The 17,510-nt window shown below is 35.6% G+C and overlaps 1 protein-coding gene across 1 annotated transcript in view; it reads left to right on the forward strand.

Moving 5' to 3' along the window:
- The window catches only part of LOC126100482 (protein PAT1 homolog 1), a 110,632-nt gene extending 102,344 nt beyond the window's left edge, over positions 1-8,288 (forward strand). Inside the window, exon 13 of the mRNA XM_049911087.1 lies at positions 2,507-8,288. Within this exon, the coding sequence (XP_049767044.1) occupies positions 2,507-2,776 (270 nt within the window). The 3' untranslated portion in view covers positions 2,777-8,288. The remainder of the gene's footprint in view (positions 1-2,506) is intronic.
- The last annotated feature ends 9,222 nt before the right edge of the window (positions 8,289-17,510 follow it).

Here is a 17,510-nt window from a genome sequence, read left to right on the forward strand (position 1 = left end):
TTTATTAGAATTTATTGTTATATTTCACATCACATTTATGGTCTCATAATGTTAACAATTTCCCCAAAATTTTAGTAAGCCTAAACCATTTGAGGTTAGACTGGTGGAAATATAATGTTAAGCCGCACTTCAGGTATTTTATACTATTGATGTATTCCCATGCTTATAATTGGGATTTGCATCACTGTCATCAGTAAATGGATCACAACCATCCTCACCAAACACTTATCTTTTTATTTGAATTCAACATTACAACATACCGTATTTACTCGAATCTAAGCCGCACTTTTTTTCCAGTTTTCGTAATCCAAAAAACCGCCTGCGGCTTAGAATCGAGTGCAAAGCAAGCGGAAGTTATGAAAAATGTTGGTACATGCCGCCACAACTAACTTCTGCCTTCGAATATATGTAGCACAACGCAGGCATGCTTTGTAGGCACAAAGATAAATACTGGCACCAAAACCTCTGCGTCAGTAAATAAATTAAAAAAAGTTGAAGACGAGCTTTTTTTCTCCGCTGCGAGTTTCGACCACTGCATTTTCATACATTATCCAACGAAGTAAATACAAATTCCGTATTGTTCATCTTCGAATGTAGCACAATTTCAGTGTACTACGAAAATCTGACTGGCAAGACTGTTTGGGATTTTTGTCAATATGGCCAACTCTACGTTCTGAATTTTTTCCTATCTGTGAGAAGAGATGGTTGCTAATAGGAACCTGATGAAATTTGAATCACATACAGTATTCTCTTCACCATAAGAATAATACGAATATAAACATTTTGCCATGTATTCTTTCATGTTTGCTGCTATCTCGTTTGAATCCTGTCTGCCAAATAAACTACGAAACTAGAGTGAGACAACAGGAAACGCGGAAGAATGTACGTATCATGTCATGTTTATATTCATATTATTCTTATGCCTAATAGTGATACAGTCAGAAATGAAGCACGGCAAGTGACTAGATTTTTAAATCTAAGATGACTCTAATTTCTGTGCAGAATTTGATGTAATAAAGAAGCGGCCGCAAAGCTTTTCAAACGGAGAAAAATTTTCGCCCAACTCTCGTTCAGAACATGTTCTGTCATACGCAACCTATTATTTGATTCTTGTTGATCATTATCAAAGAAAGCAGCAGTGTAAGTAACACAAAATAGCAGTCTCTTGCCATTGTTTCGCTAATGAGGCGATTCCTCTCTCTTTTTTTTTTTTTTAATTGTACGCGGCGGTAGCGCGCACAAAAGCAAACCATGCCGCGAGCCACGACAGGCCGTAAACACGCACTATCAGAATGCGACAAACAATGCATGACACAGTGCAGTAATGCATTTTCAGCTTAAGATTGACGCAAACACCTATAACAAAGAAAACGGCACTTATCAGATCAAAGCAAAATAAGCAATCGATTCAAACCAGACGAAGCACGTGAAAAAGGAAGGGCACCCGTATAAATACGGACGGAGCGGCTGACGCATTGCAATAGCTACGTGGTAAAGCTTAACTGCTAAGTTTACGACTCGAACCAAACTACTGTAGCTGTATCGTCATTCATTCGACCTAAATTGTGTCTCATATTACAATGGACCAACTTTGTTTCGATTTGGAGGTGCGGCCTACAACTTTTCTCTTCCCTTGAATTTCGAGTCTCAAATTTCAGGTGCGGCTTAGATTCGGGAAATTTTTTTTTCCTTTATTTCGAGTCTCATTTTTCAGGTGCGGCTTAGATTCGAGTGCGGCTTAGATTCGAGTAAATACGGTAACTGCCATGTTTACTCCATAGGACGGCACTGTTTTCATCCAAAGATAAGATTAAAAATGCTGTAAGACAAATCAATGCATATGGTTATCAGCCCCTTCTAGCAGTAGAAATTAAACTATATGTTATCAGAATGTAGTGCAGTTGAAACCACAACATATGGCATGTACAGACTAATTTTCACAAAATTGAGGGTTAGCACTTTCTTCCACCAACCCTTTCAATTAATCTACCTGGAATCCCTCAGTTCATTCAGCACTGGAACATAGCAAACAAAGAACAGTTTGTTCAGGACTTTTTATAGCAAAAGGAAGAGGCAGTGAAAAATTTCTGGGTGCACAGCCATGTGGACAGTTAGGGAAATGTCAACTGATAAAGCAGCAAAGGAGATGCCACAGTTTCATCTTGGTGAAACATTTTTTCATGTGTCTCAAGTACCTCTTTAACTTGTGAATGTGAAAATAGTACACTGGATGTTGTGAACACCTTTCACCTTACGTAATGTGATCCCAAAATTCAACATAATCTCTTTGCTGCTGGTGCTGAATAGTTCATGAGTTACTGTGTAATTTTGTTTCTGCTACGGCAGAGAGACACAATCAGATTACGCAGTGATATTTCTGGTTCAGAGCAAGAAATACAATACTAACTTCAGATGTGGGTTCTGTGTATGTGACATATAATCAGTGAAATGCTGATATGAATTAACTGTTTTTTTCTCATCATTGGATGTGGTTTCTGTTTTTCAGTTTGCACTTTCTGTGTACGGCGCCCTTTTGGAACGAGCTGAACAACTTTCGTCAGCAGCTGAATCTGTGCAATTGGAGGAGTGGGCAGTTTTTGTTCAAAGACTGGGAGCAGCAGCTGCTGGCCTCCCATCAACACCTCTACCTGACATGCTGCAGCCACTGGATGGAACCCTTGCTGCATCAAACCTGAAGCGTCACTGCCCTCCATGTAGTGGTTGCGAATGGCTGACTCGAGCATTTGGCCCTCGGGATTCTTCCGTATCTCGCTAAGAAAATGACAGAGGTGTACTTGTGTCCTGGAATTTCATTAATTCTACTGCATGTCTGCTGTTTGTGTGCACATACTTAATTATCCGAAGCTGTTAACCACTGAGAAGTCTCTTGCCCATTTGTGGTTGTTGCACATTAGTTTGTGTATTCCTACTTTTGAAGCTGTAAAGTTAATATGTAATGTTTTGAAATGAGACATGTGATATATGAGTAAGTCTCAGAGAAAATTATTCTGGCAGCTATATATATCTGTAAACTAGTAACATTGATTACCTCATTCTTACATAGTAAGAATGGGTTGTAGGATTTGTATCTGTAAGAAGTGATGAAATGACATGTGGATAAGAAGTATGTGTGACTAGTGTACCTGCCAATTCTATACGTGATAAGTCTGATGATACTATAGTGTGTAGAGTGACACACTGTAAAATTAGCTGTTTCTGTTCATTTATTTGATAGATTAATAAGTTCGTGTATTGAGTATGTGTGTAATAGTTTTGTGTCCTTAGTCCAGAAAGCATCTATCTTTGTTACTAAGAGAAGCACATTACAATCACCCTTTTGGTTTCTTGTCTCTCTAACTGGAACACAAAAGAAATTACTTTTTATTTTTCAGAGAGGTAGGAAGATAAACAGTGGAAAGTTTTAATAATAGGGTGCTCATAACTGCAATATAGAAGAAATGATTTTCTTATTCTTGTTTTACATTTATATTATATGAAAATGCATATTCAGTTTAGAAGTTACTACATAGTAATGGAGAATATTTTGTTGATTACAATTTCTCTGCTGTTCGTACTGAAATGTAGAGGCTAGCAGTGAGAAGTCCATTAGTTATACACTATTTTCTGACACCAAACAGTGGGCTACATGCCTGTTTTTGTCTATTATGTCCTGGGCAATTTGTATCTGAGGTGTGCTTTGGACTAAAAACCATGTAGCTTACAAACTCTATAAGTGTTTAATTGCAATGATTGTTTATTTTAAGCTTGATAAAGAGTTTCTGATAGATTTTCTTAATGTGACTATTGATTTCTGTCATTATCATTAATGATAAAGACTGTTGAGAAGCCATGCTTTGGCTATTTTGTTCCATGAGTTTAACAATATGATGTGAAAGATTATGTTGAATGAGATCTGAATGTTCATTAAAAACCTGGTAGCCATATTAAGTCTATACTTTTGGGCTCCTATATATTTGAAAACGTAGTAATCAATTTTTAAATTGTGTTGGTAAAATTTGCAATAATTTTAGATGTTCAGAGTCCTTCAGCTTTGAAAATGGGTGTGTCACTTTCTCAGCTAAAATGCGTATTCCCTCAAATTTAAATGCAGACCTGAAAAATATCATTTATTGATTTATTTACCATTCTGGTATTTGGACACTATTAATATGACTGCATACCTTAACTTTGTTGGAGATGTTCTAAATTTCATTTTCATGTGTTTAGTAAAATAATCGAAACATGTTGGCAGCTAATAACCTATGTTCATCAAGTTGTCAGTTACAAAATAGTACCTTTCTGCGGTTATAGGAATACTTCATTTGAAAATAGCATCAAAACAGTCTCAAAGACATCCATATAATATGTGGAAAACATTTTGTGAATTGTAATACGTTTAATTTGGAGTTTATTTCAACATATTTTGGTTTCCAGTTTTGTTCTTCTCTTAACCCCCCCTCATACAGTCAGCTTTAGAAAGTTGGTGTTTCATAACCTCTGTTCACAAAAATTGACATTACAGGCTACAAACTGTTTTCAAGGAAAAAATCCCGCATTTATCAGAAGTGTAATGAGCTGACGGGACCAATAAATAAAACAGGTCATAGGAAATTTTGGAAAATTTAATTTGTTACTACCATGAATCATATCTCGTATTTGTCCTGGACTCTACAATATTATCTGTGCGTACTTTCTTCATCTTTGTTCTTTAACTTCCAACAAACTCCCACAAGGTGGTAAAACAATTTTCAGATTACTGCTAATTCTGTTGCAGTTTTACAGTTTCTACAAATAATAATAGATGGTGGTAGTATGAATACAGTCAATTTCAATTTTGTGATTTTTTTTTTTCTTATGTTTCCAGAGAAGCAAGAACTTCATAGTGTTTTGATTGTCAAGATTTGTAAATATATTCTGTGTTTGTTCAGCATGTAGGCTCAAAATTTAATACTGCCATTTCATATTACATGGCATGTCAATTATGTTAAGTATAGGTCTCTGTTTTCTACTGAGATTAAGCGTTACAGAGGTGAGCACTGCATTGTGGAGGTCTGTAAATGTTACTTTTCTGTACTGTAATTAATCAATTTTTTTCTGGAGCCCAAGTAATGACTTATAAATTGTGTAGATGTATCATTTGCAAAGTCGTATTAGACTTTTTTTTCAACACTGATTTTGATTTAAAGGCTGTGTCATAGTCATGAAACACAAAAGTGACATTTTGAATGCAATTATAAGTGTAATTAATTCCTCAAATAGTTATCATATTATAGTTTTATTTTTTTAAATGATGGTAAATATTTTGCAAGAAATTTATTATGAGAATAGATTGTGATTATGTTTTGTTTTTAACTTTGATTTGTATGACAGGCTTTCAGTAGTTAAGAAGAATGGCCAAAACATAATCTGCTGGTCTTTCAGCTGAAGACTAAGCTTTATATCTGATCATTTTTCACTACTTGTAGTTGAAGTATTATTAATTCACTAATGAATGCAATAACAATGTTATGTGGCTTATTTTCTAAGACTGCTGTGTTGTCAATGTAATTTGAGAACTTGAAATTTATTGTACATTGTCAGAGAGAGAGAGAGAGAGAGAGAGAGAGAGAGAGAGAGAGAGAGAGAGAGAGAATTGATTATATGTCAGCAACAAACACTTAGCCAATGGCGAAATGCTGACGTTAAAGAATGTGAGGAGAATATATTTGCCCAAAGTACACAATTAGTTTTATCTAGTAAACCATAATTCCTACACCACAAGCTTGCTTTCTACATCATAACTATTTGTCCCATATTATTACGTCAGTGCTGGATATTCTTTCATATATAAGGGTAGTTTCTCAAGGACTACAACTGTTTAAGTAATTCACAAATTATGACAATTTTGTATGTCAGTCACACTTTATTTCTGCCCTCATTACTGGTGCAAAATATTGCTGTTTATACTTTGTCTGTGGTTAACTAAATTTTGCTGTTTTTATGTCAATGAAACATGAAGGAAGGAAATGACTATGACTTTGTAAGTTCCAGGGTTCATGGCACAGTTTTGATCTTAGTCCAAATTACCCATCTCAAATTTTTTTGTCTACAAAATGTATCTGTATACTGGACACTGGACTGTCATCTTTAAAGTAGCAAAGTACATAATTAGTTTTGGCATATTAACTATAATTTGTACTAACTAGTTGGTATGTACTTCAGTTGTCCAAAAGCTCACTATTAATTAACTGAATTTGGTTATTGTATGTATTCTCTTTGTGAGAAATAGTGCCTCTTTCTGTGCTTCATTTTTTCTTCTTCTTTATCTGACTGTTATGATTGTGAATCAGCACCACATCTCTGTTGTACTGAAAATCTTACTGGAAAATGTCTACCAGAGAGGTATCGTTTTGTTCTTCACTTGTGATTTGCAAGAAGCTGGTGACGTTTGAAGAAATTTTCATGTTTAATTTCATTAATTTGCTCCGATTGTCTTCAAATTGTTCTCCTTTACTTCAGTCAAGGTTTGTGTCTACATAATGTATTGATTTCTTATATAGTTTCTGGATTTTGCAGTTTCTTGCTGTAAGTTAGACACAGCGAATAGCATAATGCTTGCCAATATTGGTAATTTATATATTAGTGTGGTATACTTTGTGATCCTGATGTCTTTCTCTTATTGTTTTGATGAATAGTACGTTTGCAACTGCATTGTTTATCATAACTGGCTCACATTTAAGAAATGTTTGACATTGTAAGTCATAAATTGAAAGTACCATGCAGTTTCCTTCCTCTCTCAACTTGCCTTTTGAACAAAAATAAAAAAGAAGGAAAATTCTTTTTTTATTTTTGTGCAAAATTTCATTATATTCATTAAAAAAATCTAGAATGTGTATTAATTGATAAATATATATCTATCATCCTTATCAGAGACCATAATTTAACTTGAAAATAAAACTTAATTTGAAAAGCAAATACTACCAGAATTTAAACTAGAAGTCATCACCTCTTTTTCTGATCGTAAGTGTAGAGTGCCACCTCCCTCAATGGTATCCTGCAGTTGCAAATTCATCCGCCATAGCCAGTATTGTTAAAATCCATGTACCGTATCCTGTGGTAATGTTCTTTTGCTACATAAGTTTCCTGAGTCAGCCAGCCCACATGCAGTTAATGTGATGCAAAATCTAACATTACAGCGGACTCCGCTTACATCATCAAGGCAGTCATCCTGTCTGCACATCATAATTCATTTACAGTTTATAAGTTTGCTTAATAGCCTGTTGAATTCTGTTAATTTATTGGTAACATTTTGGAGTTTTGTTCATTGCAGTTATTTCACTTTATAAATTTAAATTTTCAAATTTGGTTTTCCTTCCTGACAGTGGTACTATTTTATACATTCCGAAAGGCAAAGAAGTGATGGCAAATATTTATATTCATTATAATTTTTTTTATTGTGATAGTCTTCCACTGCTGAATGTAAATGCTAGAAAGGCCAAGTTTCAGTATGTTATGAGACCAATGTTGATGTGCAAGGTCCCTGTGGTCAGCTCTGGTAATAGGTTTCATAGTCTGATTAAGTCAGCTAAACACTACATCTAAGTGTTCTTTTAAAACCAGCATTCAAATTGATGGTTGATGTATCAGCTCAGCAAATATTACATTGATGGGCACATCTAAATTCTCAATGAAAACCAGTAATAGAGTAAAGAACTACCATTTTAACAAGGTACTGAGTGAAAAACTATAAATGTGTCTTAATAATATTACATTGTACTTGACAGAGCACGACGTTTACTCATTGAACTGTGTGTTTAATGTTATCTTAAGTTCTCTCTCTCTCTCTCTCTCTCTCTCTCTCTCTCTCTCTCTCTCTCTCTCACACACACACACACACACACACACACACACACACACACACACACACACACACTTACAATGATACAAGGATATTCTGTCAGAAGAGATAAGTCACTTTTTGTACAGAACCTTTATGAAGCATCTTGTCAGTGCAGTTTTCAACCACAAATATAATACTTATTTTTGTCTTTTTATTTGTATTTTTCCATTTTTGTATTTATGATGCAATGAAAGTCTTGCCCATGAAGAAAATTGTCTTATAAATATATGTCTACTTTGTAACATGAAAGAGTACATATGAGGAAATGTGGAATTCTTTTTATTTACAGTAATGTCAACAATTGTAGATATTTTTGTATTTTTCATAAAATTTGAAATTTTGATTAAAAACCAAATACAAATGATGAAATACTAATATTCTATGAATATGCTACACTGTTTCAGTTGTTTTTTTTAATGCTAGATGCAGTTTATATGAATATTTATCAAAGTTGGAAAAAGATTGAAGTGTATCTTTTAATGAGATATTTTTCTTGAGCAGGCATCTCAAATATTTCCAAATTTATTTGTTTGTCAGTAGTAATATGAAACTTTTTAACACTGTTATTGCTGGGATCATCATTTTATTGTAGTGATGAATCCATTGTGTACAATCCTGTGTCAGTGCAAATAGTGCAGTACTTGTAATGTGCTGGAAATGTTTGGTGTAAATTCTGTTTACATGCTTATGGAACATTTAATTGCAGTTGATAACTGTAGTTTTAAAATGTTGCTGTAACCTGCACCTTTTACGTATGCCACATTGGAAGCAACTGAAAATCTAACTTTATCTGCAGAAGAGGTGTGATGTCATAAAGATTAATACATATTTTAAAATTACTGTAACTGCATCTCATTGATATACCTTCTACATTATAGAAATGTAAGAAAATCCACCTGTTGGTTGTTGTTAACAAGATTTTAAACATGTTGAAATATCTGTACATGTATAAGTAAATAACTTCTTGTTGAGGAAAAGATGAATGCAGAACGCATGCACAGGTCCACAAATGTTTCAGCCAGTGAGTTGTGGAAATCAATGTATAAACTACTCAGTTTCAACTTTTCTCATCTGCCACACACTGTTTTGTGCTGTCTCACTAGGAATGTGCTCTTGTTGTTTTGAATAAGCCATATAACCATTCTTTCTTCTCTTTTTTTGGTCTGTTTTATAATGAGTTGTGGATTTTTGCATTACTGGCATGTGCTGCTCAAATTCATGTTTGTGTTGTACAGCTATAGACTACCGTTGTTATATTGACATGACTTGTTGATTTAAAATTTAATATTACTGGGTAACAACACCTGCAGAAATTGCGTAATTGTATGTAATAATTGTGTACATATACACTCTGTGTAATTATATTTATAAATAATGTGTAAAAAGAAGTAAATTTCAGTTTGAACTTTTTTAAATTTTAGCAATTATTTCTTGGTTCTGTTGACAATCGTTCATTTCATATTATCCTTCACCATACATACTACGTTAGCAATACTGCTGGTTAAGCCTAGTTAGCAGAATGATGAAACATATGTAAGTTTGTGCTCCTTGGGAATAATAATCAGTAAAACTGCTCAGTTTAATATTTATTTCCAAGTCTGCAGGTAATTATCAGTATCAACTTCTGTTAGTATACATATTCTAGTAGTTTTGACGACACGAGAAGCGGTGCGAAACTGGATTGCATTCACAATGCACACCTCACTCTCATCAGTAACTAACGTGATGTGACTAGCCAATCCTCTTCTCTGGATATTCAGCTACGTCGATCTCCCAAAAACTACTACTCTGTAAATTTTCGCTGTTTATAGGAATTAGTTAGACTCTTTCTCTATTCTCGAAATAATTGGGTACTCGTAGAATACTTTTAGTTCAATCATAATATATTTTCAACTTACACCGTCAACAACTTCTGCGAGTCAACTTAGTCATCAAACATTAGACTCTGTTACACATATTTATAACTTCATTGGTCTAACAAACAAATGATTTATGGACATCACCTATGTCTTGTCTCGTGCAGGGCTAAGACATGAAGTAAGTAAGAGTCTCTATTCAATTGTTCATTCACCTTCAATAACACAGCAAAGAATAGCCTATAATTACTCCGTGTTCTTTCACACAGCATCTGTGGCACTAGCAGCAAACACTTGTCGTCGTCAGTGGGCTGCCACTCTTAGTCTTCTCATAACAAACTTCCAACTTCACACAGAAACAGGTGGCACAGTAGATACGCTTCCACTCTCCCACTTATATTTAAAATATCGTGTGTTTGAGACTGTAGAAGGACGAGTGGTTCTAGAGTTTATGTGGAAATTCTCGAAGCACTGCAATATGCCCACAGAAGGAAGACATTTCCCAGTGGCCTGCCATTCACAAACAACTTCAGAGCATGCATATAAATTTCAATATCAGTGTCAGTTTCACAACTTGCTTAAAATGTTTCTTCAACCACAAGTAAACAGTCTACACTGCTTGCTGGAAGCATATTAGATGTTTCACCCATACATCCACATGACACTTCGTTACACAGCTACCATCGGCTACTGTAGTAGTGTTTGAAATGGAAGAGATAGTAGCTACATCATCTACATCACAAGTGTCTCCTCCAGATTTTGAATCCTCTGCATGCTCTTCTGTAACTCTTCCCAGTTGTTTATTACACAATCAGCAAGAACATCATCTGCCATGGATCTATGCCACCAGGATGTTACTCTTACAGATGTAAAACAAACATTCACTGATGTCAATATGATGCCTGTAACTATAACAATCAACCAAAAAACGAGTAAATAGTATGTCCTGTGCACTGTCAGTGGAAATAATTATCTCAGTGGCTAAAATTTTTGAGATAATTTGTGAAACAGTATTATCTGCAATGCTCATTCTTCATTAGAAGCAGCATTTCAGTTACTACAATTGAAGGTAACTAGGAACTGAATTCATGACAATCTGTTTGGTTCCATGTATGGTGCAGAAGAAAACTAGATGCAAGTATAATCTAGGAAATTTTTCTGTGAATCACATGTACTGAAACTATAAACATCTCAGAAGACAGGAGTCTCAAACTTAGGAGGTTAATGTGTATTCTCAATGTGAACTGAAAAGTGTATGAACATTTGTGGAAACTGTTATTATATACACTAAATAACTGATATTGTTTACTCACTACACTTTGCATTAAGTAGCAGCTTTAACTAGCAGGTTGTTAATTCATGATGGTGCAGGATACAGGAGAAAGGTTTGAGAGAATCTGGCAACACATTTTAACATTTGAAGATTTTTTTATAATATTTGCATTTTTCTGAGTAATCACTAAAACATTTTTCCCATTGTAGGGTACTGATAGATTTGCTTTGTTTGGATAATACCAGAATGGAGTAGATCACTTTCAGAAAATATAATTCTTATGTTAGTATTTCATAAAACTGATGACTTGTGAAGTTCTGTCTCCTTGATACTTTAATATTATCACATTCTCTGACATTAGTTCTTTGTACAATCATGTATCAGGCATGATCATGGATTTCATTTTGCCTTTAGGTAAACACTCTCCACTTGCTAAACGGTGAATTATATAGAGTGGTATTCTGTTTTAAAGTCACTCCATAACAGTCTTGTAGATCAGTATTGAGTGTACATTGATAAACTGAAAAATGCTCTTGTCTGAGCACAAAAGGGGCAGATATGGTCCTTTTTAAAAGACTTGACAGAAAAGTGGGGAACCAGCTGCCTCAATTCTCATACCTCCTTCCTTACCAAAATGTGTGGCATGCAAAGGTATTCAGACTACTCTAAACACAGGATATTCTAAATCCTTTCACCTAGTCTCTCTTTGCAATGAAGGGCTCACCATCTCCCTCTCACTGCCAATGTCTATATATGTCTCTCTCCCACTACCTCCATTTTCTCCGACTGGCACTTTCTCCCTTCTCTCTCTCTAACTGTTACCATCCTCACACCTTCTTGTCTCCCGTCTTTACCATTTTCTCCTTTTCTGTCCCACTGCTGTTTGTATCTCATTCTCTTCCTCTCCCATTGCTACTGTGTCCTTTTTCCTTTCTTTTAGTCTTTCTTATAGTCTTTCTCTTCAACCACCATTCTCTCCTCTATGCACATCTCCTTGGCGATGTTTTGCTCAGGGTTCTGACCCCTAAACTGGGGAACTTTCTTAACATTAAAATGTGTTATTTTTTAATGTTAAAGTTCACTGGTTGGGGGGGACGACTGTATAGCCTCCACCTATCTCCTCCTTTCCCACTGCCACTGTCTCCTCTCTCTTTCACCATCACTGTCTCTCTTGTACTCTCTTTCAGCACAAAAAAGTGCTAATTTGTTCGTATGCCAAAATTTTTGATAAGAAAGATGGAAAGTGGATTGAGGCAGCTGGTTCCACTCTTTTTGTCAAACTCTTTCAAAGAGGACCATGTTCACCTTTTTTGTGCACCAACAGAAGCATTATTCAGCTTTCTCCATTCTTTTCTCTGGTACAGTAGGTTGTGCTGCTTAAGCAAAAGGAATTCTGTAGACCAGTAAAGTTTTGACAGTTTATTTATATACTTCAACAAATTTACACACTTTGACACACACAAACAACAAATACGGACACACAATATAAGGTTAAAACAAAATTGGTTCTCATCCAATGCAAGTTCACATTACACTGCTTTATATAAAAATACACTACATTTTTAGGCCACATGGACAGTACACAAAAAAATGTGGTGTTTTATTTGCAACTCCAAAGAATTTTGTATGACAAAATATTTTTTGTGAGATGTGTAATGCTATCAGGTGGCATCATCGAATAATTTCCAGGTCAGCATAGCCTTTGAGGCATGAGATGCCCATTATACAGATGAAAAAATGGTGACTAAAAACAAAGTGGTGACTTTGGAACCCTCGTGATCACCCCAAAATCCTTGCTGTGTGTTAAAACTACATTTACGCCTAAGACTGGATATTCCATGCATAAGTTCAGTAACTCTGGATCTCAGTAATGCATAATGATACCAGAAAAATGTTTTGAAATATCATCTTAAGAACAGATGGCAAAAATTTTGGTGATTTTCCACGAATGTAAAATACATAAATGGCCATCTGCAAATTCTTGATTTTTAGGGATTTTCTCAGGATCTGCCCATGAACAAATCGTACTTTTATAAGACATCTAAGGCCCATCTTACACCACAACTAATGCAAAAGAACCAACCAATTTGCCATGGATGGAGGAAGTGTGTAATGTTTAAATTTTGATACTGTACTGCAGGGTAGCTACAGTATGCACATTTTTCTGATAGGTATGCAAATGCTCACTAGGCCAAGGGCTATACAAAACACTTGACCCATACCTCTTTGATAAATAGAACCTGACTGTGGGATACAACCCCTGAAAAATTGCATTTTTGTGCTTGGAAGTTTGGAATGTATTGGTGCCTTTCACTGGCTGACACACATCTCCAATTTTAAACAATTGCTGCATGTATAATCATAATAAGAATCTCAAATAAGTTCTGTTTGGCTTTGTTATAATTGTAATTTAAATCAATATGGTGATACCGTATACATCCCATGGAAATGTAAAACAGTGTGAAAGGTGATAAAACACATCCTTGGTGTAGATTCTCTTTTAGATTGACTCTGTTAAAAATTTCTAATGTTTTTTTGGCTAATCTTGTAGTGTCATATGCCGAGGTCCTCCTTGGCACTTCGTGCTGCATTGCTACAGTGCAGGAATGCGCCGCTCACTAACTCCATCCATTGCACATTGCCCATCTAGTACCTCAAACAGGTAATAAAATAAAAAACAAATATTTGAACTGTTACAGGATATCATGTGCATAAATTCTGTCTTTCTGTAATATTTTAACTATCATATAAATTACGAGGGTGGATCAAATATGAATGGGATTTTATTTTTTATTTAAATTCATTTATTGAAAAACTCGAGGCAATTATAACTTTGTTTTCCACATGGTCTCCTGCTTTGGAAATGCATTTGTCCCAGTGTATGCGCAGCTTTTTGATGCCCTCATCATAGAAAGAACTGGGTCATGTCACCAGCCAGTTGAGCATGAAGTCTTCCACACTCTCGTCATCTTCAAATCGTCGCCCTTCTAGAACTTCTTTAACTGGTCCGAATAAATGGAAATCGCAGGGTCATAAGTCCAAGCTGTAAGGGGGACGATCAGGTGTAGTCCAGTGCATTTCCTGTAGCTTGGAGACAGTTAGAGCTGCAGTATGGGGTCATGCATTGTTGTGGAAGAGGATGACCTGTCGAATCAATTGGTCTCGTCTATTTTGGCGATATGCTACTCTCACCTTGTCCAACAGTTCGCAGTACTAAGCAGTGTTGATTGTGCGTCGCTCATGCAAATAATCAATCAGCAAAATGCCTCACTGATCAAAAAATACAGCTGAAAGGACATTGCCAGCTGACAGTCAAGTCTTGGCTTTCACTGGTGCTGCCTCCCCTTTCCTCCGCCACTCCTTATTGGCTTGTTTGGATTCTGTAGTGTAGTGGTGAATCCATGTTTCGTTGCAGGCGATTATCCTATTCAAAAATGCATCACCTTCTTCTGCCTCTGACAGATGTCCAAATGTCTCAACTTCAGATTTTCGATCAAAAGTTTAGGGACCCATTTGGAACACACTTTACAGAACCATAGATCATTTGTGATGATTGCTTGACAGCTCTCGTAGCTAATTCTGACCTTTTGTGCAATTTCTTATACTCTCGATTGTTGTCAATAGTGTCTTTAACTGCACGAATGTTTTTGTCTGTAATGCTGGTCTGAGAGTGGCAATTGTGTTGCTGATTTTCCACATGTTCTTGCCCTTCCTTGAACTTTTTATGGCAAGCAAACACACGCGTCCTTGATAGTGTTTTATCACCGAACTGTGCAGTCAATCTTTGGCAAATTTCCGCCGCTGTAATCTCTTCACAAGCAAGAAATTTTATAATTAATTGTTGCACAATGGAGGGCTGCACATGATGCTCAGACATCATGAGTGTTACTGATAAAATGGCGGGAAATATCTAACAGCACGCTCTCCTCACTTCTAATGGTCCCGCCTAAGCATAACCAACTGTTATGTCAGGAACAAAAACCCCATTTATATTTGATCTCCCCCCCCCCCCCCCTCGTATTATAAAATTAGTTGCAGACATGCTTGGGCATTTATAAAAGATTAACTTAGTGCCCACTGCCACACTTATATAGACTGTATGGTCTGCACATTTTTTATTCCTTCAATGTAATTTGTTTGTTGTTAATACCAGTGCTCAAGTGTAAATCTGCACTCAGTGTAAACAGTGTATCTAGTCTACACAAACTAAGCTGTAGACAGGAAATTAAAATTTAATAAAGCAATTATTTGGGTAAGATTTGCACATTTGTTTCACAAAATTTAATTCAATGTATACATTCTTACTCACACATCACAAATGGATATTCCTGTACATGGAATTGCATTTAAATGAGGTATCTATTTTGTCATCAGTAATGATTAATTTGTGTAGTAATTACAACAAAAATAATTTTATGAACACATGAAGTTGATGCATAAGTTTGTAGTGTTTTTCCAGAAGTTTAATAAACTCAACAGATACATATAACAGAGACTTTATTCATCAATAATACATTCTCCTTCACTATTTACAACAATCTGCCAATACTGGTGTAACTTTTTGATCCCACAAATGTAGAAATCATATGGTTTTGAGATGGAGAACTCATCAACCCATGCTCAGAGCGCATTTTCATCCAGAAAGGAAGTTCTTTGAAGGTTGTTCGATAGAGAGGAGAGGAGATGAAAATCAGACTGCAAGGTGGGTGTGTAATGACTTCCCAACCCAACTCCTGCATAGTGTTTTTTGTCAGTCTAATGGAATTAGCGTGGGCATTACTGTGGAGTACCATCATTTCACACAGTCTTCCTGGTCACTGTTCTTGGATTGCAGCTGCAAGACATCTCAGTTGCTGGCAACAAATATCAGCAGTGATGGTTACACCTCAGGGAAGTAATTCAAAGTACACTACACCGTCGTCGTTCCACCAGGTGCATAACATTATCTTTTGTGGATGCAGGTAGGTCCTTGTATGGGGGTTAGCTCCTTTGTTCGGCTCAAAAATATCTTTCTTTTCCTTATTTTAGCATGAAGACCATTTTTTCCTCACAAGTAATGATACGGGATAGGAATGGTCAGTTTTTTTCATGAGCCAATTGATGATGAGCAAGCAGAGATGCACATATGGCCACCTGCTGATTTTTGTGATTTTTGGCTTAGTGCACATGGTACCCATACATCCGATTTTTTAATCTTCTCCATTGTATGCAAATGTTACATTGTGGTAGAATGGTCCCACTTCATCACATTTGCCAGTTCTCAAGTACACTGACGTGGATCATTGTGGGTTAATGGTTTTAAATGAGCTTCACCAAATCCAAAAGGTCTTCCTGAATGTGGAGAGTCGCGTATGTCTAAACAATCATCCTTAAAATGATAAAATCATTTTATTGCCTATTTTGCACAGTGTCTGCTGATGTCACCTCTCTGTTGAACTGAAACAGGAGAATATGTTGGAAATATTCCAGCTTTTCCACTTGGCACGCCATTTTCTAGCATCCACAACTCCAGTCAGTATTTCCAAATGACAAAACAACAATATGTAAACTCACATAGCAGCAGTGAACTACAAATAAAAAATGACAATTGATAAATAAATCCACAGCAGCCATACTACCAACATGCAAAACAAAAATGCTTTATGCACCATCCTAATATATTATGCCTGCTGGAAAATTAATATATTAAAGATCCATTTCTTTTTCTATGCAATTCTGACAAAGCTGATTTGTCATGGTGGCTGTTAAATAGCTTTCTTTGATTTAGTTAACAAATTGCAAGCCCTTTTAAGCTTTTCATGCTAATTAAGGACATAGAGGCTAGGTCTTTCTGAAATGTACTTCTGAGCAAAAAGCAATTCTGGTAGCTGGAGTTGGAGGTTTTTGTTAACCCTGCCTTTTAAGTTCCTGTGGTGATATTTCAATGGAAAGTTTCATCACCTATTTTACAATCTTAGAGGTTGAATTTCCAAAAACTGTGACAAGCATATTTTTTTTATTTCTAACCAAGAAGCCAAATACAAATTTTCATAGATTTAGCTTTAAAAGTACTTTCATAATGAAATATTTTCATAAAACTTCTCACCCCTTATTTCACCCCCTTAGGGGTTGAATTTCCAAAAACAATGAAACATGTATATTTTTTATTTTATTTTATTTTATTTTTGGTACCCAACAAGTCAAACATCAATTATCAGAGAAGTAGCTTTAGTAATTCTTTAATAATGATTTATTTAAAAAAATTACTTCCACCTATCCCCTTAGGGGTTGAATTTACGAAAAAGCTGAAAGATATATTTTTTTTATCTGGGATACCAAATATCACTTTTCTTAGTTATTGCTTCAAACTTGTCTTAATAGTGATTTATATTCAAAACACCTTTCATCCTCTATTTCACCCGTTTAGGGGTGGAATTTGGAAAAATGCATTTTTAAATGATTCCTACAGTATAAGATTATCACCCTCTCCACATTTCAAGTTTCTGTCCTTAATGGCTTGGGC

This window comes from Schistocerca cancellata, chromosome 9 (assembly GCF_023864275.1).
Source record: "Schistocerca cancellata isolate TAMUIC-IGC-003103 chromosome 9, iqSchCanc2.1, whole genome shotgun sequence".
NCBI lineage: Eukaryota > Metazoa > Arthropoda > Insecta > Orthoptera > Acrididae > Schistocerca > Schistocerca cancellata.